Genomic DNA, 24980 nt, shown 5'->3' with positions numbered 1-24980 from the left:
GGGAGATGACTTTCTTTTGCAAATATCCCTTCTCCTCTGCAGCTGGGACTCTCAGCTCCTCGGCTTCACCTTCAATGACATGTTCATCCGCATCTCCACCCGCCTGCCCTCCACATACATCTATGGCTTTGGCGAAACTGAGCACATAACCTTCAAGATAGACATGAACTGGAACACATGGGGCATGTTTTCCAGGGATGAGCCCCCGGGGGTAAGGGCAGAGTGTCTGTGGTCTGTATTCTGTCCCCTTCATCCACTCTGTGTGTCTTGTGCTTCTTCCTTACAGATGTGTGTTGATTGGTCCCTTCTACTTTTAGGCAAATGGACATATTTTTAAGTACCCCTTTCCTTCATTGTTCTTCTTTTTAAAAAATATTTTTATTAGATATTTTCTGTACTTACATTTCAAATGTTATCCCCTTTCCTGGTTTCTGCTCCAAAACCACCCTATCCCCTCCCCCTCCCTTTGCTCACCAACCCACCCACTCCTGCTTCCTGATTCTGTCATTCCCCTACACTGGGGCAGGACCAAGGGCCTCTATTCCCACTAATGACCAACAGGGCCATCCTCTGCTACATATGCAGCTATAGCCATGGGGCCCTCCATGGGTACTTTTTGGTTGGTGGTTTAGTCTCTGGGAACTCTGGGGATACTGATTGATTCACTGACTCAACTTATCAATCAAATTTCTGTGTAGTTTCTTTCTCATGCACATAGTCTCCTAACATCTTTTTTCTATTATGACTCTCAGTACAAGAAGAATTCCTATGGTGTTCACCCTTACTACATGGGTCTGGAGGAGGATGGCAATGCCCATGGAGTCCTTCTGATGAACAGCAATGCCATGGGTAGGATGACACCTGTGTCCTCTTATTGTGTGACAATCACTCTTGAATTGTTTTAGAATGGTTTTAACTTGGCAATATCTTAAGTCAAAAATAACGTCTCTGGGTAATGGTTTTTCCTGCTTAGCCTTCATTTTATCCTAGAGGTTATGGTTGCTATGTTTACTAAACTTTTACTTGGTATTATGTAAAACACTTACATAAGAAGGCATAGCAAAATCGTAATTCCTGAAGGTCCCCAAGTTCCTGGGTGTCAGCTGGAGGTAACCGGCTATATAACTTGGATTAATGCCAAGCTTTTGGGTTAGAACACTGCCTCTGGCAGAATGAGGTTCAGAATACTTTTATGCTACATGAGAAAGGGGCAGAAAGTCAAGTTCAGTAATACATATTGTAGCTGCTAGTGAAGCCACAGGAGGTGAACACTGAGACTTACTGCTACTTTGAGATTTTTTAAAATGATTTTTATACTACTATGATATAGAAATTGTGATAATTTAAAATTTTAGAATTTTAAAACCTCTAATAAGGAGCATAAAATGGATAGGATCCTGTGGGGTTTTCCTTTTTCATTTCTATATTGGTTTAGTACAGAATGTCTGCCATCAATGGTATGAAATGGAAGTGAGAAATAGAGCTTTCAATACTAATGGGTTAACCTTAAGGCTTTCATTATTGTTGATTTGTTGTTGTTGTTTTCAGATGTGACATTCCAGCCCATGCCTGCTCTGACATACCGCACTACAGGGGGAATTTTGGATTTTTATGTATTTTTTGGGCCAACTCCTGAGTTTGTCACTCAGCAGTACACAGAGGTAGGAAGCTCATTTGATTGTCATGTATTAATGTTAGCATATCCTCTGCTCCAAATCATGCGTTTATTAGTGTAATTCTTAGTATCGTAATTTCAATCATTGGTTTTATCAGAAAGAAGTATATTATAGAAAAGGGATCATTACCTAGATTCCAATAACATTACATTTATAGCTCCTCTAATTGTTATAGCATTGCAGGCAGACTGGTGGTACTAGCAGTGGTGGTACATCATGGTAGTGGGGGGATATGATGATTGGGCTAGGAATGAGAGTGCTGGTAATAGTTAGGGGTGTTTGTGGAAACTTTTTTGGAATGGTGATAGTATGGAGGTGATGGTTATATTGATAATGATTGTGATAATGGCAGTAATACAGTTGATGATAGTGCTGGCATGATGTCATTAGCATTGCTACTGCTGCTGATATTGGTTAGTGTCATGGTGACCATGGAGCAATGGTGATCATATCCATGGTAGTAACAGTGATGGGGTGGATATGGAAATGGTTACTACTGTGGTCCACAACACAAACATTTGTGTGACCAATATTATATCAGTAAGCTGTTACACACTAGATCACTTCAAAGACATTATCACATTCAATACTCATAAAAGCACTCTGAGAAATTACTCTTATTCCTAGTTATATGAGGCAAAATAAGGAAAAATAAAGTTACATAAACTTCCGTGTGGTCATGCAGCTGCCAGAACTAGAGTCTCTTGGTTAACGTAGGGATTTTACCTATGGGATTTGTGCTCCTAACCATGGCATTAGATTTCATTTAAGAAAAGGAGGCAGCATTGAAATTTAAATAAATGAAATAATTAATAAAATATTAATACTTTTAAAAAGTTAGAATGAAGTATGATTTTACAGAATTCCTAGAAAATAAGTACTAGGCTACGAGGAAAAATTTCTCAGTGTATCATCAGGGAAGAAGGATGTATTTCCCCAATATTTGTCTAGACTTGAACTTATGTTTGTACAACAAACATTCTTCTTTTATGTACATTCCAGCTTCTACTTAGAAGTACTAATCGTTTCTGTCTGTTTTCTAGTTGATTGGTCGGCCTGTGATGGTACCTTACTGGTCCCTGGGATTCCAGCTGTGTCGCTATGGATATGAGAATGATTCTGAAATCGCCAGCTTGTATGATGAGATGGTGGCTAAGAAGATCCCCTATGTACGTCCAGGTTATGCTGTCGTGGTGTGCTGGCTCTGCAAAATCAGAGCTAAGCAAATCTGTGTGGAGCCTGTTCCAACTATAGTGTGTTCTTGCTCTTGGGGATCTTAGCATTGGTGATTCAGACTAAGACTGAGGAACTAGTGTTGGCTCAAGGAATTTAGTCAGGAGATTCTTTTCATAAGAATAAAAGATCTCTTCAATAGTATGAAGAAATTTTTCTTACACTTAACTAGGAAAAACATGAACCGAAGTAGAAAAAATAAACCCAAATTAGTCAGAGCATTGTAAAGAGTTGTTATGGCTCCTACCTTCCCAGACTCAGAACAAATGCAGAGTCTTGGGCTTCATTTCCATGGAAATAGGTGCGGAGCCAACCTCCCTCATTTGAGGGCAAGAGGCTTCCAATAGGCTTGATCTAGGGGATTCTTCTTCATATTTAATCTATTTTGTCTCTCTATATATTTCCTGTTTTTCATCTTATTGTCATTAAAGCAAAGTAGGTAGGTAATTAAATATATCATCTGAATGAGAAAAGTGTGATTGCCCTCTGTATTGCTTTTCTAAAGTTCTTGTATGGTCTTGCTTTGTGTTGCATTGACTTAAGGCCGACTTACTGTCCATATCTCATGAGCACATAGTTGCAGTTCCTATGATAAAGAGCCACTGATTCCAGGGGCAGCCTGCTGAGGGAAGTCACCATAACCATGCCCTACATCATCAGCTTTCCAAGCACATGATTTGATAGTGCTTTTATTTATATTTACAGCAGTCTTTCCAGACAGGATATATCATTCATCTTACTCTGTTTTCATGTTAGATTAAATGTTATTTTGGGTGTTGTGTGAAGTCATGTGAGAAAATGAAAATGAAAAATATCCCAGAAACCAAACCCATAATATGACGTCACTAGATTGGTAGAGAGACATTCTCTTCTGGTGTCTGGACTGTCTCTAACATCAGTCACTGTTCTTTGTGTCATCCCAGGATGTGCAGTACTCAGACATTGATTACATGGAGAGGCAGCTGGACTTCAAGCTCAGCCCCAAGTTCTCTGGGTTTCCAGCCCTGATCAATCGCATGAAGGCCAATGGGATGCGGGTCATCCTCATTCTGGTTAGTCCTTGTGTGAATGTGTAGGCAGTGAGTGGGACAATGGATGGACTTGTGCAGCGGTCACCTTAGGCTGTCTGCCCTTTCCTGTTCTAGGAGAGAAATAGAAGTGTAATTAATGTAAGAGTACTTCTTTTTTTAATTTTTAATATTTTTTATTACATATTTTCCTCAATTACATTTCCAATGCTATCCCAAAAGTCCCCTATAGCGCCCCCCACTTCCCTACCCACCCATTCCCATTCTTTTGGCCCTGGCATTCCCCTATATTGGGGCATATAAAGTTTGCAAGTCCAATGGGCCTCTCTTTCCATTGATGGCCGACTAGGCCATCTTTCGATACATATGCAGCTAGAGACAAGAGCTCCGGGGTACTGGTTAGTTCATCATGTTGTTCCAACTATAGGGTTGCAGATCCCTTTAGCTCCTTGGGTACTTTCTCTAGATGCTCACAGTAAGAGTACTTCTTGGGAGCCATGGAAACTATAGTACAAATTGAAACTAGGGAATAACAACCCTTCAACCCTCACCACCACTCTGTGTTCCATCATAATTTCCCACCTGCCCTGTGCTCTGACTGCAGGATCCAGCCATTTCTGGCAATGAGACACAGCCCTATCCTGCCTTCACCCGGGGTGTGGAGAATGACGTCTTCATCAGATATCCCAATAATGGAAGCATTGTCTGGGGAAAGGTATGCACTGGACTGTCATTCAGCAATCCTCACCCTTGGAACAGGAAATTGCTAATGTGTTTTTAAATGTGGCTTTCACTTAGTCCATTTGGTCATCGGGGATTTGGTTTTCATTTTACAGCCAATGTTTACTGACAATAATTAAGAGCTTCATGCAATCTACTTCTCCTTAGGACAATCCTACATGAAAGCTGAAGTTGTAGGACTGTGGCTTAGAGCTTTCTAGGAAACTCTGTGTATGTCAAATTGTCTGAGGCATTTCTGTTGACCTTTCCTTTTTCTGCTCACAGGTCTGGCCTGATTACCCTAATATCACTGTGGACCCTTCTTTAGACTGGGACCATCAAGTGGAGGTAAAAGGTCCTTTGTGGCTTTTGTGTGTAGTCAGGATTATCTTGAAAGTGAAGCCATACCCGAGGTTTTAGAAGTTACCATTATTGTTATTGAGCATCGTGAAGACACTCTAGTGACATGTGTCCTTCCTGTCATCCATGTACTGATGACCTCACCCATACACTTCTTTTCCTACTTATGTCTCATCTCCAATTGTGATGTCAGTATTATTGTTTTTAAGATCTAAGACTGAGAAGGTAATTTACCTGTCCATGGTAATTAAAGGCATAATGGTGACTTCCAATCCAAAGTTGTCAGAATACAGAGGTCCATATTTCTTCAATTGGGAGATATCTCTAAGGGATTTTTTTTTTTCTGAATTGTGTTTTTTATTGTTAAGGTTGCTTTTTTCCCTGGATATCTCTTTTAAATAGTTTCCAACCTTTGTCTTTTTCAATTTGACATTTTTCCTATTTCTGATTTTCCACTATAGACAGGCTTCTCCATCTCCATACTTATAAATCCTGTCTCTGCCTTCCCCTCTGCTATGAGGTTCAGTGTTGTTTTTGCCTCTTTAGTCTAGCATTGTACATAACATTTACTTTTTACTGGGAGCAAGTTCTTCCCTGTAAAATATTTAGATATATTAGGCTCTGCACCTGTATCCCCTGGGCTTTACTAGCATGTGCTGCTTGCTTGAATGAATGTGTGGTTCCCCCTGTTCCTGTGTGTATTCTGGCCCTCTTCTGGTCATATGCTCACTCAACAGACTGGTATGTATCCTGTTGGGTTTCATCTCACTTGTTTGATTGTCTGATAATATCTGAGCATGGTCCTTAGTGTCGGGTGTGAATGTCCTGGAGAACATGTACCTGACCTAACCTTTAGTCTTCTTCCATATAATTATTCTTTCCAGACAGGTATATACGTGTGTGTGTATGTTCCTTTTTTCCAACTTGCCTAGAGAATTTGGGAAGTCCAAGAAAAGGTCTGTTTATCTAGGACACCTAGTCAGGGGTGATTAAGAGAAGAAGCTTGTGTCTCAATCAGTAGTATAACTTACAATGTCTGAAAATTATATTAGAGTTAAGAATTAACCAGTTAAACTGTGGAGACAAAGCACAGTAGTTATAATTGCAGATGTTAGTCATACACAAAAGCCCAGAGCCACAATCTCTTTGGAAAACTATTCATGTAAAGATTTTAGCCAATGCTAAGGCTTTTCAGTGATGTAAGAGAAAACTGCAGTCATCACAATGGGGTTGATAGGAATTAAGACAACTATCAATGCTTTCCACAGAGAAGTTGGTTTTCAAGACCAAGTTCAGTCCTGGGGAGAAAGTCTTATATTCTATAGAACTAATATGGCTGGGGGCCAAGAGTTCAGACTTGAGATAACTCTAGTATAGTAGGTAGACTGCCCATTAGTGCAAGAGGTGTCCAGTTACTGGGTTTTGATCTCTGACCACTTTGATCCCTTTGAAAGCAATAGTGCTATAGATGTAAAAAGAAATATTCACTTTTTGGGCTGGATTTAATGGATATTACACTGCATATCCTTTTTTGTTTTTTTTTTTAAAAAAATAGCAGATGAAGTAGAAGAGAACAGAAGCTGATTAAGGCATATTTCAACTATTGGTATAATTTATTCAAGCTCAGTTTATGTTTGCTTTATATTACTAGCCAGAATCTATATAAGTTTTGATCTGTTTTCCTATCTTCTTCCTTTCTTCCTTTCTTCTTTCCTTCCTTCCTTCCTTCCTTCCTTCCTTCCTTCCTTCCTTCCTTCCTTCCTTCCTTCCTTCCTTTCTTTCTTTCTTTTTTCTTTCTTTCTTTCTTTCTTTCTTTCTTTCTTTCTTTCTTTCTTTCTTTCTTTCTTTCTTTCTTTCTTTCTTCCTTCCTTCCTTCCTTCCTTCCCTTCCTTCCCTTCCTTCCCTTCCTTCCCTTCCTTCCCTTCCTTCCCTTCCTTCCCTTCCTTCCCTTCCTTCCCTTCCTTCCCTTCCTTCCCTTCCTTCCCTTCCTTCCCTTCCTTCCCTTCCTTCCCTTCCTTCCCTTCCTTCCCTTCCTTCCCTTCCTTCCCTTCCTTCCCTTCCTTCCCTTCCTTCCCTTCCTTCCCTTCCTTCCCTTCCTTCCCTTCCTTCCCTTCCTTCCCTTCCTTCCCTTCCTTCCCTTCCTTCCCTTCCTTCCCTTCCTTCCCTTCCTTCCCTTCCTTCCCTTCCTTCCCTTCCTTCCCTTCCTTCCCTTCCTTCCCTTCCTTCCCTTCCTTCCCTTCCTTCCCTTCCTTCTTTCCTTCCTTCCTTCCTTTCCTTCCTTCCTTCCTTCCTTCCTTCCTTCCTTCCTTCCTTCCTTCCTTCCTTCCTTCCTTCCTTTCTTTCTTTCTTTCTTTCTTTCTTTCTTTCTTTCTTTCCTCTTACTTCCTTTCCATCTATCTACCATCTATCATTTACTGTATGTTAAGACTTGAGACAACTCCCCAGTTTCCTGGGCTTCTCATCACTTCTCACAGAGGATCACTTGAATCTGACAATTCAGTTAGCTCATGGCTACACAGGCCAGAGACATTCAATTATATAGGTTCTATGGTGTTTAATTGTTGATGTTGATAGAGGTATTATTTCATCAATCATAAGATTGGCTATTAACTCATAAGATGTATACTTCCTCAGCCTTTAAAGCAATGTAGGCTCTAATCTTTAGGCCTCTGATATTCTGAGGATAATGTTGATAGCATAACTAGTGAATACTATGCAACATTGACTATGTAATGACCAGGAATCCTGAATCTCTGATCCAGGCAATTTTTCTCAAAGAATTCTCATGCCTTAAACCAGCCTTGGTAATGAATACTTCAGTAATCAATATTTTGTGCTGACATAAAATATTTAGACTATCTTAAGTGAGTCTTGGATAATAGAATAATCATAAGCAACATGTATTTTACAAGATCAGTTTTATGGGTTTTTTGAGGAAGAGCTTACAGATGTCTAGGTCTGTCATTGCTGAGACATGCATGAAACAAACAGACCAGCTAAGAATGCTGTGAACAGAAGGCTTGTAACATTGAGGCTCAAACATTTAATATTTAAGTTTAGATTTGGATCCAGAAAACACCTCTTGGTATTTTGCAGTATACCGTGGTAAGCAATCCTAGGGCTAGTCATACAGGTGGACTCATGACATCAGAAAATGAAGACTATCAAAGGGAGGACAGATACATTCTGACAAGAGTTGATAATAGAAAGAATAAGGCAGAGACAGCCCTTTGGACAATGGTGGGTTATTTTTAGTACACAGGTAAGGATCATCAAAGTTGTACATAGATTAGTAAAACACTGCTCACCTAACTTTCCACTTGTATTCCATAAGGAATTCGATTTGGTCTCAGATACCGCTTATAACTCCTGTTTATTCATATTTACTTTCTCTCCCTCATCCACACTGTAACTAGCTCACCAACTGAGCTTGGTCTCTTGTTTGTCATGTAATGAGCTCTTTTCCTTGCATCCATTTCTCACAAAAAGATACACCAGAAAGTAATTCATCAAGATTCCCCAGTGTATCTATGGGGAATCTTGCCTCTTTAAGTCAGACCTCTGTATCCCAATGCCTTTTTGTTTACTTCAGAGCACTTCTGTTTTGTGTTGTGTCTAGTCATTGGACCCTGTGTAATTGTAGCCCCCCAGACCAAGCTTTCTTCTTATTGTTCCCACTCTCTCACTCTTGGCTCTCTGATTCTTAGTGATTTGACTCTCATAACATGATGAATAACATAGGGGAGGCCATTTATTAAAATATACCAAAGACCATAACATCCCAAAGTGAGCAACAGTGGAATGGAATATAAGATACTTGCTGTTTCTGACTGGAATGAATTCACAAAAAACAATCTATGAAAATATATAATCATTTTAAAATTAAGATAATTACAGTAGGGAGAAAAAAATCAATATAAAATACTAACCGAAGCTCTAGCTTTCTAAAGCTTTCAATGCAATTAGGGAGTGATACCCTGAATCCAATTTTCATATGAACCTTGCTTTTATTATTTAAGAACAGAAGAAGAGAGAGAGAGAGAGTGAAGTTTACTTCTTACATCATTTTATATTGATTGGCATAAAATTATGGTTTTTATGTGTTCTTTGAAATAATAAATAACAGAGATACATAGGAGTTAGTCTGATATCATGCATTGTTATCCCTTTGTTCCAAGTGAAAAGTCTTTCTTCTTCTTCTTTTTTTTTTTTTTGTCCAATTTGGCATTAGTACCACAAAAATGTCTTGCCTCTTATACATTCTCACTGGCTCCTTCTTTCTCTCTGGAGAGTCATTAGGAAATAGGGGGCAACTTGAGGATTAGGAATCTATAACATGAAATAGTGAGTTCAGAGTGTTGACATAAAAAAAAAGCAATCTGTAGAACATTTATGAATATTGGGAAGGAAGGTATGTGGTTTATGCTCATTTATCTTTGCACTTAATATTTCTAAAATATGCCAAGGATATATTATATTATTCTGGCTACCACTGTCTACCACCACATAGTACAAAAGTTTATTTGAACTAAGTTCTTAGGAAGTATTTGTTGTCCAAATGTGTTCATTTCTGACAGGTACATTTTGTTTCTTTTGTAGCAATACCGAGCTTATGTGGCCTTCCCAGACTTTTTCCGTAATTCAACTGCTACATGGTGGAAGAAGGAGATTAAAGAACTCCACAGCAACACACAGGATCCTGCCAAGAGCTTGAAGTTTGATGGCCTGTGGATTGTAAGTGTGGCTGTGTACACACGGCTAGGTGTGGGTGTATATATGAGTGATGGTGGGTTTTTAGTACAGTCTAGAGGATGCTGATCATTCAGGAAGACTGTGGGTATACTCCTCTGTCCTTCCTCTGACAGAAACTGGAGCAGTTCTGATCCTCCTTAGTATTTAGGACCTCTGAAATATCTCCTGCAAAGCTTTGGTGATGATTACTGAAAAGTCTTTGGAAGCTTGCTTGACGAGTAGGGTTCAGTTGTCTTTCTAGCAAGCTCCCCACCGACCCCCCAGAGGATGGTTCCCCTGGGAACCATCTATAGGGATCACTAGAGGCTGGCTGCTTTATTCATTACCTCCTTGTCTCTGACCAGGCATAAGTATCTTTATGTGTTAACTACATCTCTGACATTTATAGGATATGAATGAACCTTCCAGCTTTGTGAATGGGGCAGTTCCTCCTGGCTGTAGTGATGCTACTCTGAACCACCCTCCCTACATGCCACGTAAGGACCTTGAGTTTTCTCTACCAGCTGGGCAATGGTTGGAAAGATGAACTCTGCTGGAGCCCAGCAGCTAGAAATTAACCTCACCACCAAGGACAGGTCCTCACTGATGCTGTAGTGTACTGGGATCACAAACAAAAGTGTGTGTGTGTGTGTGTGTGTGCTTGTGTTTGCTCAAGAACCTAGACCTCTGGGCAAATTTCAAGGGTCAGTACAGAAGTTATCCAACAGTGGTAATGTCTGCAAGGGATTCTAACAGATAAATTTGTTAGTTCTTCAGATTTATGATTATTTAAAAGGGGATTCCCATTCTCAGGGAGTCAAGGAAATTTAGAATTGTAGTACTTTATTAGTTTTATAAGTTAATCTATAAGGTGTGTGACCTTCCATAGGTTATGCGATACTTCTGAATCTCAATTTTCTATGTCAAGAATCAGAAAATGCTATATTTGGGATACAATTCTTATAGGAATTATAGGAAACATTTTTTACATCAAAAATCCAGCTCAGAGTTGTTCCAGAGCATGTGGTAACTTGCATGCTTTACCATACTACCGGTTTCTCCAGTGGACTTGGTGTTGAAATCACCCATAGGAATGTTGCAGTTCAGTGCTGACCACTGTTCTCATGCTCCTAGGGAAAAGAACACACCCAGGGCTTGTCCTGTTAGTCTTATGATACAGATTTTAGAATACAGAAAAGAGGCCAGCAATGAGAAGATTCAGAACTGCCTTTCATTCTTAAATCCTCCCTCAGATTTGGAAGCCAGGGACAGGGGCCTGAGCAGTAAGACCCTGTGCATGGAGGGTGAGCAGATCCTTCCAGATGGCTCCCGGGTACGGCACTATGATGTACACAACCTGTATGGGTGGTCCCAGACCAGACCTACCTACGAGTAAGTGACACACTGGTGTAACTTCCTTGTATTTCCTTCTATTTTCTATTCAAGAAAGTAAGAAGAATTTAGTGGTTAATTGTCTAGAACCATGGTTCTCAACCTTCCTAATGCTATGACCCTTTAATACACTTCCTCATGTTGTGGTGACTCCCTAACCATAACATTATTTTCATTGCTACTTCATAATTTTTTTTTACTACTGTTAGGAATTGCAATATAAATATCCGATATTTCTGATGGTCTTGGGCGACTCCTGTGAAAGGGTCCTTCAAACCCCAAAGGGGTTGTGACTCACAGGTTGAGATCTACTGGTCTAGAAAGTCTTATTTCTTAACTAAGAAGCACTTCTGCATGGAGACAGGTCTTTGGTTATGACTGAGAAATCAGGCAGTGAAATATGGCAGTGTCTCATCATTGAGAAATTAATTGTCCCTTTGAGGATCACGTGCATGGGGAGAAAAGAAATTATTATACATTGCACCTGGTAATGTGTTAGCATCAGTTATAAGAGACAAAAGGAAAACAGGGTACTATAATCTATTTTATTTTAAAAGTGAATCATATCTACTGAGACTTTTAGTCTTTCTTCTTATATGATCTCAGGGTAGTTTACTGAATTAGCATAGTCCTACTGGATGACCTCAATGAATGGTACAACTTATACAATTTCAACCCAGTAAAGGAATTTATCATATAGCTCATCATTTATAGAAAACCAAACATCAAACAGATAAACAGATAAATCTTGTGATTGGTTAATATTTGGGGACAGTGCAATGGGTTTACCACATGATGAAGTTGTTAGCTGACTACTGTGAAAAAGCATTAGAACCATAGTATCATCAGCCAACAGGACCCTAAGCCCCAAGGGTTCCAGAGAACACAATCTGTGTCTTTCCTGTCCTACCTTCAACTTACCCCATTATTTTCCCAACCAGAGCTGTGCAGGAGGTGACAGGAGAGAGGGGGATCGTCATCACACGCTCCACATTCCCCTCTTCTGGACGCTGGGGAGGACACTGGCTGGGAGACAACACAGCTGCCTGGGACCAGCTTGGGAAATCCATCATTGGTGTGTGGGTGTGCCCAGGGGTGTGTCTGCTTCTGCAGACAGGGGTGGGAGTAAGATCCTTGGTGAAGGGGGAGAAGGGTGCAGAGAATGTCCTGTGCTGACCCTGCTGCATCTCTCATTGCAGGCATGATGGATTTCAGCCTCTTCGGCATATCCTATGTAAGTGTCCTTTACATGCTCTTCCTCCTTAGGAAGGTAGGTAGCAGTGCCTCTTAGAAAGCACCAAGAGCTGACTTTGTTCCATGTTGTTTCAGACCGGGTCAGACATCTGTGGGTTCTTTAATGATGCTGAGTATGAGATGTGTGTTCGCTGGATGCAGCTGGGCGCCTTTTACCCCTTCTCCAGGAACCACAACACCATCGGGACCCGGGTACGATGTCAGTCTCTTCATCTATACTGTGTCACTGAAATGCTACCTTGGTTTCTGAGAGCACTCCTGTTGATTGTTCCTTGGAGACATTAAGCCTTCATTCCTTTGAAACATATTCTTCAGTATTATTTGATGATTCTTTATATTTAGAAAGAATTTTCTTCCTTTTTTTTTTTTTTTTGGTTTTAGAGCTTTATTATAGAAAGGCAGGGGGAAAGAGAGAAGGTAGAAAGAGAGAGGTTGCCCATGGCCATGTGGAAAGAGGGGGAAAGGGGAGAGAGAGAGAGAGAGAGAGAGAGAAGGAGAAGGAGGGCTAGGCAGGAGAGTAAAAAAGGTGAAAGCTTAAAGAGAGAATTTTCTTTATGTCCCATAAGGAATATTTCATGGAGTAATTTTTCCTGAAAAAGCTTTGGCTGTTTTTCAACTACTGAGAATATTCTTGAGTCCAGTTGCAGAGAAATAAGCTTTCAGTAACCTTAAGTCCCTTGAGAGATAACAGCTAGACCCTGAACACTCTTTTCCTGTAGAGACAAGACCCTGTATCCTGGAATAAAACCTTTGAGGATATTTCCAGAAGTGTGTTGGAAACCAGATACACCCTGTTGCCATATCTCTACACCTTGATGTACAAGGCCCACACGGAGGGCAGCACAGTTGTGAGGCCTCTTCTCCATGAGTAAGTGTTAAACAGGAATCCTGGTGACCAGCTGGATGACTCATTCAACCTGCCGGTGGGCATTCATGCTGCAACAATTCTTTCAACAATTGAAACAACAAATGCAATATTCAACAACTGAAACCATCAATCCTGTTTTTTCTCAGCTCTCTAAGCAGAGAGAATATTTTATTCCCTCTTATAACTGAGTTTTATACATACCACAGATCTTGGATAGAAGGTCTTTTTTAACAAAATAAGTTTTTAAATGATAAGAAATAAAATACTATAATTTCTTCCACATTGGGACATGCAGAAACCATCTTATCTTTTGTAGTTTATGTTTACAGATGCAACAGTATCACTAAAGTGGGTGTATCAAGGGTTGGGGGATGAGGTCTATCCTCATATTTAATGCTGTGCTAAAGAGGGATGCAGATATTTTATAGAGCCAATATGGCCAAATTTCTTCTGTGGTTTGAGGGAAGTGACTTGTAGGGAGTGTGGTCTATATTACTTGATAAAAATATAATAGAGGTGCTGTTGGGCTCAGCTGCATTTCTGGCTTGAGTTCAGACTTGAGGATTTCTTCAGCATCGTAGGTTGTGGCCTCGGTAGGATCTGATTGTGACATCTTGCTTTCCATTCCTAGGTTTGTGTCAGACCGGGCAACCTGGAATATAGACAAACAGTTCCTGTTGGGTCCAGCCTTCCTAGTCAGCCCTGTGCTTGAGCCTGTGAGTATGGGGGCCTCTGAGGGTAGAAGGACTGTAGCTGTCAGGCTGAGTACAGAGAGGAGAAAGCCTGTTTGTTGGGGATCCACCTTTTCCATTTTTTCCTTCTTATAAATGAGCCCAAAAATATTAAAATTCCTATTGGCAATTGAGGTGAAGTCAAGACACCCATGCTGCCCTGGGTTAGAGCATGCTATTGTCTCACAGTAGAAAGGTTTCCCACTGATCCTGCTAACTCGGACTCAAAGCCAAATCCTCATATGGATAGTCCTCATGTGAGCTTCCTCTTTTCTTTATGCTGTTTCTCTGCCTTGGGCAAAGTGGAGACAGAAAGTTCTCTCTTTCCAGTTGGGGACAAAAGTGTAACAACTCCTCTTTCCTTCACTCATCCTGGTTTCACCAAATTTTCATAGAGCTGTGAACAATCAGCCCTAAACTCTGCCAACTTTCTCAGCAAAATTAACCACTTGGGTGACATCCCTCAGATTCTCTCTCTCTAAAGGTAACCTAACAATTCTGCTCCATGGGACAGTGAAGGAGATAAATAACCTGGTGTTATATTTGAAGATGTAAGCTTTCCCTTAGTTAGTGTAGGGGGCTTGGAGTCAGGTGGGGACTGTAGAAAAAGAATTCATTGCAAGCACTCAGTCCTCTCACCATTAAAATAAGTTTGTTGGGTGAACTGCTGCATAGCAGTGTGTGTCACCTCAGAGCTCTTCCTTATGTGAGGGGACTTGAAAGATGCTAAAGTCTTTTTAATGTTAAGCATCCTTTGAGAATGATTTGGTTTCCTATTAAAGACTGGCTATTTAATATTACTCAGATCTTACTATACCTAGATTTTTTTCTTTTGCTTTTTAGCCAAACATGAGTGTTTTTTTTTCTCTCTAGGGTGTTTTTTTTTTTTTTTTTTTTTTTTTTTTTTTTTTTTTTTAAGGAAAGGGTCATTCAAGTTGTACAATCCAAGGGACATTATGAGGGACATTGGGAAAAACAAAACAACAACAACAACAACAACAACAAAACAAAGACAAAACAAAACAAGAAAACTCCAAAATCTTTCCATTTAAAGGGAGTAGAAGGAAGTGGCCTTCTTGTTTTTGCTGGAGAGTGAGACTCTAGTCGATCACTACGACTCTTTTAACTTTTGTCTATGGGTATTAGTTTCTCTGTCCCAGACAACAGTTCTACTTCTGACACCTTTTTTCATGTTTAACTACAGAATGCCAGAACGGTTGAAGCATATTTTCCCAGGGCCCGCTGGTATGACTACTACAAGGTAAGCTTTCTAAATGTTTATACAACATGACACAGTACAGTACAATTTTTTGTATCTGACAGATCTCACACTAAGTTTCTGCCCTGGAAACCATGTGCAGTTGTCTTGCACAAACCATTTATTTCCTGTGGTTGATATTTTCTCATCTTCTAAAGTGGGGTTAGAACAAGACCAGAGAGCTGACATGACATAGAAATCCTCTCAATCAGTGCCTGCCTCGTTTTATCTTCCTGTGTGATATTACTAAGTGCAACGGGATTAGCCTTTTCTTGGAAATGTATCATAAGCTAATTTTTGCTTTCAGTATAAAAGCTTTTGCTTCTGTCTTTATAAATATATGCTTCTATAATATTTATGAGTGGTTCTCACCCTTCCTAATGCTGCAATCCTTAGTATAGTTCATCGTGTCTTGGTGACCCACAACCATAAAATTATTTTCGTTGCTACTTCATAACTGTAATTTTGCTACTGTTATGAATTATAATGTAAATATATGTGTTTTCTAATGGTCTTAGCTTTCCCCTATGAATGGGTCATTTGACTCCCAAAGAGTTCATGACCCACAGGAAGAGAAGTAATCGTATAGGTACTCTTGAAAAGTTCTTCTGAATATTACAAAGTCAGTGAGCCCTCAAATACATGTCCAAACAACACATGTTCACTTATAAAGGCAACCACAGGGGCTCTCTGTTGCAGATATCTGGGCTGTAGTGATAATAGGAGAGAAGCTGGTAGGGAAGGGTCTCAAGAAGATACTTCAGAGATGATCTCTTGAAGGATACATGTAAGACAGAGCTTAGTTCTTAGGGTAGAATTGAAGGAAAGGAGCATCCTTGCCCTCTAGCCCATCTCTCCTGACTTCCTGAGAAGAACAAGGAGCAGGAAGACCAGATGCTGAGCCATGCCCTAGCCTCTTTCATTCAAGGGCATTGCAATGGATCTGGGTGAAAACTCAGCAAGGGCAAAGGAGCTTCCCTGTCCTAGGAGCACTGAGTTGTTTCCTTTCTTCTTGGTTGCTAGCTAACTTCTCTTACAGGTGGACATACACTAAGAGTCAACTTTCAATCTAGCTTGAGGGCCTTGGAGGAAGAGTGCAGCTATTTCCCTTAAGTGTCCTTCACATGGTCTTGTATTTGCATGTCCATTGGCCTGCACCTTAACAGTCCTTCTAAATGTTTCAGGGCATTGAATAGGGTTAAACAGTGAGATACTCAGGGTTTATAACTTGAGGGAGGCCCTCACTGGAAAGGCGGCTCTGCTTTTGCTTGGATTTGCACTTGAGAATGGAGATGCCTTAAAGTCCGCACTCTAGGCATCTTAGTAGACATAGCCTTGCTGAGTGCAAAGCTCTTTGCTAAGTTCTAGGATTTATAACGCTAGATACTTTTCCATTTGGAGTTAACAACATAATGATGTGCTAATATTTGCTTTTCAAAAGTTTTTATGGAAACATAATGCAGAGTCTAGAGTTCCAGTTCCACTGTCCTCTAGTGAGCAGAAAAAGTATTGCTTAACATTTAAAAAGGCCATGACAAGACTGCTGAGTACCATACCTGAAGCCTGTAGTTTCAGCTTCTTGGTAGGCTGTGGAAGGGGAATTGCTTTAGTTGATCAATTCTGGGCTGTAGTATGTATGCTATACTTAGTGAATGCCCCATGATATTTGGTATGGTATGGTGACTTTCTTGGAACAGAGGAATAACCAGGTGGCCTAAAACAGATGAACCATTCCAAGTCAAGAAAAAAAGCATAGTATAGCCTCATAACAAATAATTACTTGATTCAAACTAGCAGTGGTACCAACACCAAGAATCCCTGCCATAGTTGAGATAATGTAGAAGGACATGAGACTTAAGAATCAAGCCAGAGTACAACACTCACATAGGAAGCAGGATTGACTTCATATATTGCAAGATAAGAATTAGCACATGAGAAAGAGAAAGATACCACATGAGGCAAGGTAAAGGTGTCAGTCAAGACAAGACATATATATTCAAAGATAAAGACACAGAAACAAGTCTTTTGGATGCTTTCTATGGAGCAGGTGGATGCAGAATTATAGATTGTATGTGTTGAATAGTGATGACCGGAAGACAAATTCCGGAGGTAGTTGGGATTTCTGCTGAAATGCACTGCTCAGGATGGGTGCAACTCTTATCATTTCTCTTTTGCCCACAGGGTGTAGATATCAATGCAATGGGAGAGTGGAAGACCTTGGAAGCCCCTCTTGAGTACATTAATCTTCATATTCGTGGGGGCTATATTCTGCCCTGGCAGGAACCTGCCATGAACACCCATTTAAGGTGAGAGGGGAGTATGGTGGAACTAGGGTTTTGCTTTGCACAGTAGTGAGTTTACTCTTGTGTGGATAAATCTCCTCATCCCTTGAATAAAATCTGAAGTTTGAAAGAATTTGCCCTGAATTTTCTGTTCTGCATGTTTGTATTTGGACTTTTTAAAAACCGAACTCTGAACTCTGAACGACTTTTATGAACTGTTTTAGATCAGAGTGTATGAAATTGCAGGTTAGAAGTGACATTTGCAATAATATAGGTTAAAATGGTGGTAGTCATAATTTATATTTTTGGAATCTTCAAATCTTTCCTTAAGAACAAACCATTGCTGGAAAAAAAAATGAATGATCTGGCAACTGACACCCGAGGCTGCTTTACCTTGAAAATACGTAAGAGGTCTTGTGATAAGTTTATATGAGAGCCATCAGTCACCAGCCTCAAGTAAATTCTTGCTGCATCCCTGGATTATGCCAGTAGTAAGAATTATGTCTCATGATTTCCTATTTTTCTGTTACCAATGAGAAACTTGTTGGAGTGGAATATCACTATCATCTCCATTCTGTGGATGATGACAGGGAGGTGTTACTAACCTATGTGATGGAAAAGGATGGAAATTGCTCACTGGAATACAGTGGACCTGATATCTCACCTCAAAACTTCACCCATTTGTCCTCCATGTGTTTTAGGCAATGGGTCATGAAAGAGGTTTACAGTCTCAGGAAAGGGGAAAGAAGAAAGCCAGCTATGTGCTTTTAATTTGAGAGCCTTGCTGGAAAGGAGCCTTAGATGCTTTGGTGACATTATTCATTTAGGACATGCACTGGTCCAGTTATTTCTGCATGGATGTAGAACTGCTGTACAGGGTCTTCTCAGATGACAACCCACTCTCCACCCCAGGAAGAACTTCATTTTGCTCCTTTGTTCCTGTGAAATCTGTTGGCTTGTGACTGTGACTGAATTCTAAGCTAATGCTTCTCTCCCTTCCCACCACAGCCGGCAGAAGTTCATGGGCCTCAGGGCTGCGTTGGATGCTGAGGGATTTGCTGAGGGCTGGCTCTTCTGGGATGATGGGAAAAGGATCAGTAAGTAGGGGATGGCTGGAATTCCTGACCATATCATGCATGGGTGAGGTGCTTGATTATCTTAAATTCCTGCCTTTCTGTTGAGATAAACTTTCATGAAATTTATGCCATTCTCCAACTACATGATCAGTTCCCCAGTGAGACAATGCTAAATGCACTGTGTATGTGAGGGACTTTCCATCAGGAGTTTATGGGAGATGGTAACTTCTTAGGAGGACAACTCAAGTACTCCTTACTACACAGTAGAACTTTTAGTCACAGGTGTTTCTGCTGCTCAGTACAGCTGTAGGCACAGGTGTCTAATGGATACTGAAATTGTCAATAGAAGGGCATCCAAGACACTGAAGTTTATTTAATTTATATTCATTTAACTTTATGCAGCTAAATTTTTATCTGCTGTGGACAGGACAGTTTTAGAAGCCAGTGGTTCCCAGAGGAGTAAGGAGTAAATGAGGAAGAGTCCAGCAATGGGGAGACAGTGGAAGCCCTGAAAGGGACTGGTTCCTAGCAAGTTGATTTTTCCATTACCCCCACAACATAACCAAATGCTATGCTTTCCCAGAAAGTTTCTGTTAAATTTTCTCAAGATCACAGTCAAACCCACCCAGTATCACTCAAGACAAAGCAAGGCAGCGGTCTCAGTGTATTTACATGCGTGGATGTGTGTTTCTAGCAAAAAGAATCTCGAAATTCTGAAATGACTAGGGAGATTTGGAAGTAGTAGATTGTAAGAAAAATGACTTAAAGTGGGGTTGGGTGATTTTTGCATGAGATAGCTTTCAGTCATGTGCATGTACATGCTCATTTCAAAAGTCTGTGTCCATTTGGGACTGGGTGTAGAACCTGACTAGCTTCCATAGAGAAAGCATCCATTGCATAAGCAAACTTATTATAATGAAGAAAAAAAACAAAACAAAAAACAAAAGTAGCCTCAACCCTCAGCTAAGAAAGTCAGCAATTTGAAGCCACAGGTGCAGTTCACATCTGACCCCATGTCTCTTTGCAGATACTGATCAGTACTTCTTGGCCAGGTTTTCTGTCAACCAGGTGAGTGTGATTAACAATACAATGGGAGTATAGGCTTCTGCCTTCTTGGCAGAATAGTGGCTTTCATAAGGGTGCTATGTATGTACTTCTTAGATTTCTTTATTGCTCATCTTTTCCCTTCCTTCAAACCTCACAAGGGAGTATCTTATGCATCCTAGAAATGTTTGAACCTACTCATGTCTCATCAGTGACTGTTTCCAATACACCATTGCACAGGTGGGCAATCTTTCTGTGTAATCTAGCCCTCCTTCTTGTGCTGTCTCTAATTCTCTTCACATGCTGTGGCCTTTTCTCGTGTAGAATATATAGTTCTTGATACTTGAAACTTGTGACTTACAGAGTTCAAGGCCATCCTTAAATTAGAACATTAGAGACTCGGCTGATGCTAAGTGGACAGGGCAGAGCATCAGGGGACAGGGAACTGAGGTCATGGTTTTCATTATCTGAGAACATAAGATATTGACTCAGGCTGTGTCATAAATGACTTACATTTATGCCTAAAACAAAATTGAACTTATTTTGATATTTTTCTTTTCTGTTTTATTTTCCATTTGGCAGACTACATTGCTGACACAAGACATGTTTAACAATTACCTCACTGGCACAGCACCCTTATATCTAGGCTACATTGATATCTGGGGATTGAGCAGTTCTTCCATTACCAATGTGAGCATCTCTTGGAGCACTAATAATGAAGAAGTCCTTGCCAACTACAACTCCACAACCAAGGTTTGTAACCACTGGAAAGCCCAATGCACAAGCCCAGAATGCTTTGCGCAATGCCCCTGCAGCCACTGTGTTCAGTGTTAGCTGTGGACAGTGTGGAGATAAAGCAAAGACACAGTTTGTCATTTGGAATTGAAAATCTGGTTGGTCCCTTTCCACAACTCTCATCTTGCCTGAAAACCTTAGTGACACTTGTTCCTCATTCTGTCTCTAAAACCAAATTCTCAAATAGCCTGAACATTTTGTCAAATGTCAGGCATTATCAACTACTCTAAAAAGAGTTGGTTCATTGCTGAAAGTGCCATAGAGAAGGAACAAAAGAAGGAAAGAAAGAAAAAATGAAGAAAGAAAGAAAGAAAGAAAGAAAGAAAGAGAGAGAGAGAGAAAGAAAGGAGACAGTAAGAAAGAAAAAGAGAAAGGAATAGAAAGAAAAGAAAATGATAAAACGATGAAACACATTTTCTTACTTTTTTCCATTTAAATTTATGGAAACTTGGAAATCTCAAGAGGCTTAGAGTTTTATCTCAATGTCTTAATATTTTAAATGATATTACTGAGCAAAATGTTAGGTAGAGATACATAATTACTCTGTATCAAAGAAAATTTGAATATAATGAGTTATTTACAATACCTTAACCTCATGAGTTGGAGATTAATATCATTTTTATTGGTTCTGTCAGCATTTTATACTATATACCCTATCTCCCATCTTTTCACAGTTCCACCCACCCTACCCTACCCACCCAACTTTTGTGTCTTATCTGTGCATCAATGTATGTATTATGCATGTATATATTTATGTATATATCTATCATCTATCTATCTATCATCTATCTATCTCATTGTGTTTCATATTTTTTGAATGTGTGCCCTTCTATTGGAGCATGGTAAACTTACCATTTTATTAATGATCATGTTCATCCCTCTTCCCTAACTCCTCCCAGAATCTCCTCTACCTACCACCCAACTTCATGATTTCTTTCTCATTCCTTTTTTTTTTTTTTAACACATTGAGCCCTGTTTGGGTTTGCCAAATAGTACTGGGCATTGAGCTTGATCCGAAATATGATCAATATACCCGGTGTCACTGCTAGATGTGATATAATACTTATTTTAAAACATTTTCAATGAAGTTATATTCTACATAGAGTAAAATAAACAGATCTTAAGAGTGAAATAATTCTTACACTTCTGTCTGACGTTTTCTCTCAGATCACTAAACACATATTAGACATAGTATTTTAACCCAATGCTTTCTTAATCTTACTATGAACTCCTTCCGGAGGTATTCTTTGAATAGTTTGTAGCCTATATATTCACAACACTAGTGTTAGCAATGATGTTTCCCACTGTGTAGATAATATCAATCATTCTATGATATGTGTACAGCTTGCAGTAATTTGAAAATTGTTGATTATAGACATCCTTTGAAAGTTAAAATTAGAAACTCAGGATTCATATATTTCAGTCCCAAGACCTGTGATGTAGTAAATGGGAACAGTTCTTCCCACACGGTGTTTCTCTCTCTCTCTCTCTCTCTCTCTCTCTCTCTCTCTCTCTCTCTCTCTCTCTCTCTCTGTGTGTTCTACACGTAAACAATTTATGATTTCTTAGCCTGAGAAAAAGATTTCTTCAATTTTATAATTTTAAAATGTTTCATTGTACTGTGGTTTTCTTGTCAAACACCTTTAACAAGATCTCTTAAAGAACTTGTCCCTATTCTGTTGTGAACTTATTTATTGACAAGTTAAAACTTGCTCATATGATGAGGCTTCTGTAAAGTGTCTGCCATAGGAAAGCAGAAACATTAGACTTCCCAGGCAGTGGTGAGTGCTCTGATGAGACAGCTTAGACTTCCCAGGCAGTGGGTGAGTGCTCTGATGAGACAACTTAGATTTCCCAGGCAGTGGGTGAGTGCTCTGAAGAGACAGCAGAAGATAAAGTAAAAGGGGAGCTAGTGCCACTGCAGAAGAGGGGAAGAAAGGGTACTCCTTTCAGCTTGCCTGTGAACTTGTTCTCAGTGGTTGTACATGGAATCATTCCTATCACAGAATAATTGTTCCACTCTAAGAATTAGGAAACATTCTCTTCAGCTGAAAATAGAGTAGTTGGCACCAAGGTCATGTGGCTCAATGACCCTGTTTGTTTGTGTACAGAAAAATTTAGATAACAAATGTTCAATATATTTCTTGTTTGTTTGTTCCAACAGACACTGAGTGTCAATATGACTGACAAAAAAATCAGCCTGCACACTTTCAAGTCACTGACATGGAGCTCTTCATAATTTTTAAAGCAAGATACTATGAACAGATTTAAACTGCTTATACTTCATAATGCTATAATTATTGTATATCATCAATTGTTTCACTCCCAGTATGGGTAGAATATTTTATGGTTTTGTTTTGTTATTTTTTGTGTGTATATGACTCCCAAAGATAATATCTCTACTGTACCTATAGAATGAGTGTGGTATATATGGTTCAACACATGACATTCGTCAAAAGCAAAGAGATGAAAGTAATTCATGCTGAAGTGTGTATGTGTGCATGTGTGTGTGTATGTGTGTGCATGTGTGCACGCATGTGTAGGGGGATTCAAATCAAATGTTTTCCCAGTGATACAACAGAAATCTTGTGATGGCAGCTCCTGTTTATAGCTAAGTCAAACCTTTAGAAGTCTGAAGAAGGGACTACTGCTAGTTGGCATGGGGGAGTAGACCAATAAGCTGAGAGTGTAATGGAGGAAGCAGGAAAGATGTGAAGCAAAGGTAGGCAACAGCAAGAGTAACAGTCATCCTCTGGAGAGGAAAGTCATCGTTGTGTGGAGGGGAAAGGAGGAGCCAGCTCACTGGAAGGAGAATAGTAGGTTGGAGAAATCACTGGAAGGAGAATAGTAGGTTGGAGAAATCACTGGAAGGAGAATAGTAGGTTGGAGAAAGTATTACCGTCCAGGAAGGCTATGGGGAGGAGATTTAAGTAGAGAGAGCTGACGGAAGGAGTTGGATGTACAAAAGAAGTTGTTTTATAGAAGTATGCTTCAAAGTGTATAAATCTTATTTGTTGACCATATCTCATGTACATAAAAACAGTTCACACAAACATCTATGATTTACATGCCACAGAAAAATAAAGCACTGAATTTGAAAGCCATTTTCAGTGTTGTGATGTTTGTTCTTGGGGACTTCACTTTGGCATTAGGCTTCCTGGTGTTCAGAAGACTTAGCTGAGCTTGTCTCTCTTGTTTGCCGTGCCATCAGAGCTCCTGCACTCTGGTACAGGAATAGAGTATGGTTTCTAATCATCCACCTTCCCATACAACTTGGTAGTGACTTTCCCATAAGCTATGAATATTGTTTAGGAATCATAGCACTTACTGTAGGTGGTAATTATCAAACATGACAAAAAAAAAAAACCAAAACAGGATCTACATCTGTATTGATTGAAGCACTAATTGAAATTTATATAAAGAAATGCATCGCTGGGCTGTCAAGATGACTCAGAAGGAGAAAGACCCTTGCCACATGATCTGAATTCAGTCTTCAGAACCCATAGAGGTGGAAGGAGTGGACAGACTCAACAAAGTCATCCTCTAACCTCCAAATGTATGGCATGGCAAACAGGACTCTCTAAAAAATAATAAATAATAATGAAAATTAAAATAAAATGAAAGCATGTAGAATGCTCAACTGGGATATTTAATTTTAGTGTTTCTTTTTGAAAATGCAATTTGTTTCAAATGGTTATGTATGCCTTTTCACATCTTCCCTTGTGTACTGAACAGTCATTTTGTTGCTATTTGCATTCCCAGGTAACACATCTGCATTATACCAGAATATAATCCATAATTAATATGATAACTACTAAAATGAAGCATTGTGCATGAGGGACTGAGAAAAACAGAAAACTAGTGAATGTGGGAGGCATCCATAAGAACCATTTGATTAAAAAGGAGTGAAAAAACTGATAACTTCCTATGATTAGTACAAAGAGGCTACAAGGCCGTGGATCACTTAATAATTTATAAATATCCCATGTTGTCAATGAAAGAGTGTTGACTCCAATTGTCCTTAGAGTGAGGAGTTTCCTGACTGGATAATACTCAGCACATGCCAGCTTAGGAGGCATGTGGATGTTGGGAGCATTTGTAGTGTCAAGAGTCCCACTGATGACCTATGATGTTAAAACACTGGAAGAATGTTTGTAAATGCATATGGTAAAATATCAACCACAACAAAGGAAACATTACAAAAACTGTGCAGAATATTCTAAGAGCCAGTGTTTCCTGTCTCTTGAATTCAGTATTGACTCTTTAAATATTATATACACTTATGGTGTACAACATAATATTTTGATATTTGAGTACAATATAAAATAGCTAAGTAAAGAATAGATATCACAATGTCATACCTTTATCATTCTTGGTGGTGACAATACTTAAAGTCTGTGCTCAAAAATGCTTAAGCATAAAATGTGTTTTTGATCTTTAGTATTTCCCCATCAAGGACATGTAAAGTTCCTCTCTCAACTTAGGGATGGTCTTAGCAGTTATGGAAAATATCAGGGAAGAAGCTAGGTCTG

The 24980-nt window shown here is 39.6% G+C and overlaps 1 protein-coding gene across 1 annotated transcript in view; it reads left to right on the top strand.

Moving 5' to 3' along the window:
• Positions 1-23552, top strand: part of Mgam (maltase-glucoamylase) — a 130743-nt gene extending 107191 nt beyond the window's left edge. Inside the window, exons 74-94 of the mRNA XM_085840664.1 lie at positions 43-211; positions 753-849; positions 1549-1661; positions 2720-2845; positions 3833-3961; positions 4542-4652; positions 4943-5005; positions 9617-9751; positions 10158-10245; positions 11002-11140; positions 12082-12215; positions 12340-12374; positions 12470-12586; positions 13114-13262; positions 13894-13978; positions 15198-15254; positions 17433-17557; positions 18542-18630; positions 19637-19677; positions 20236-20406; positions 22613-23552. Coding sequence (XP_085696790.1) covers positions 43-211; positions 753-849; positions 1549-1661; positions 2720-2845; positions 3833-3961; positions 4542-4652; positions 4943-5005; positions 9617-9751; positions 10158-10245; positions 11002-11140; positions 12082-12215; positions 12340-12374; positions 12470-12586; positions 13114-13262; positions 13894-13978; positions 15198-15254; positions 17433-17557; positions 18542-18630; positions 19637-19677; positions 20236-20406; positions 22613-22687 — 2248 coding nt within the window. The 3' untranslated portion in view covers positions 22688-23552. The remainder of the gene's footprint in view (positions 1-42; positions 212-752; positions 850-1548; positions 1662-2719; positions 2846-3832; positions 3962-4541; positions 4653-4942; positions 5006-9616; positions 9752-10157; positions 10246-11001; positions 11141-12081; positions 12216-12339; positions 12375-12469; positions 12587-13113; positions 13263-13893; positions 13979-15197; positions 15255-17432; positions 17558-18541; positions 18631-19636; positions 19678-20235; positions 20407-22612) is intronic.
• The last annotated feature ends 1428 nt before the right edge of the window (positions 23553-24980 follow it).

The sequence above is a fragment of the Mus caroli genome, unplaced genomic scaffold (assembly GCF_978045245.1).
Source record: "Mus caroli unplaced genomic scaffold, Mus_caroli_1 scaffold_7, whole genome shotgun sequence".
Taxonomy (NCBI): Eukaryota; Metazoa; Chordata; class Mammalia; order Rodentia; family Muridae; genus Mus; species Mus caroli.
The sequence above is the reverse complement of the archived record's forward strand: the minus strand, read 5'-3'. Positions and strand labels throughout refer to the sequence as shown.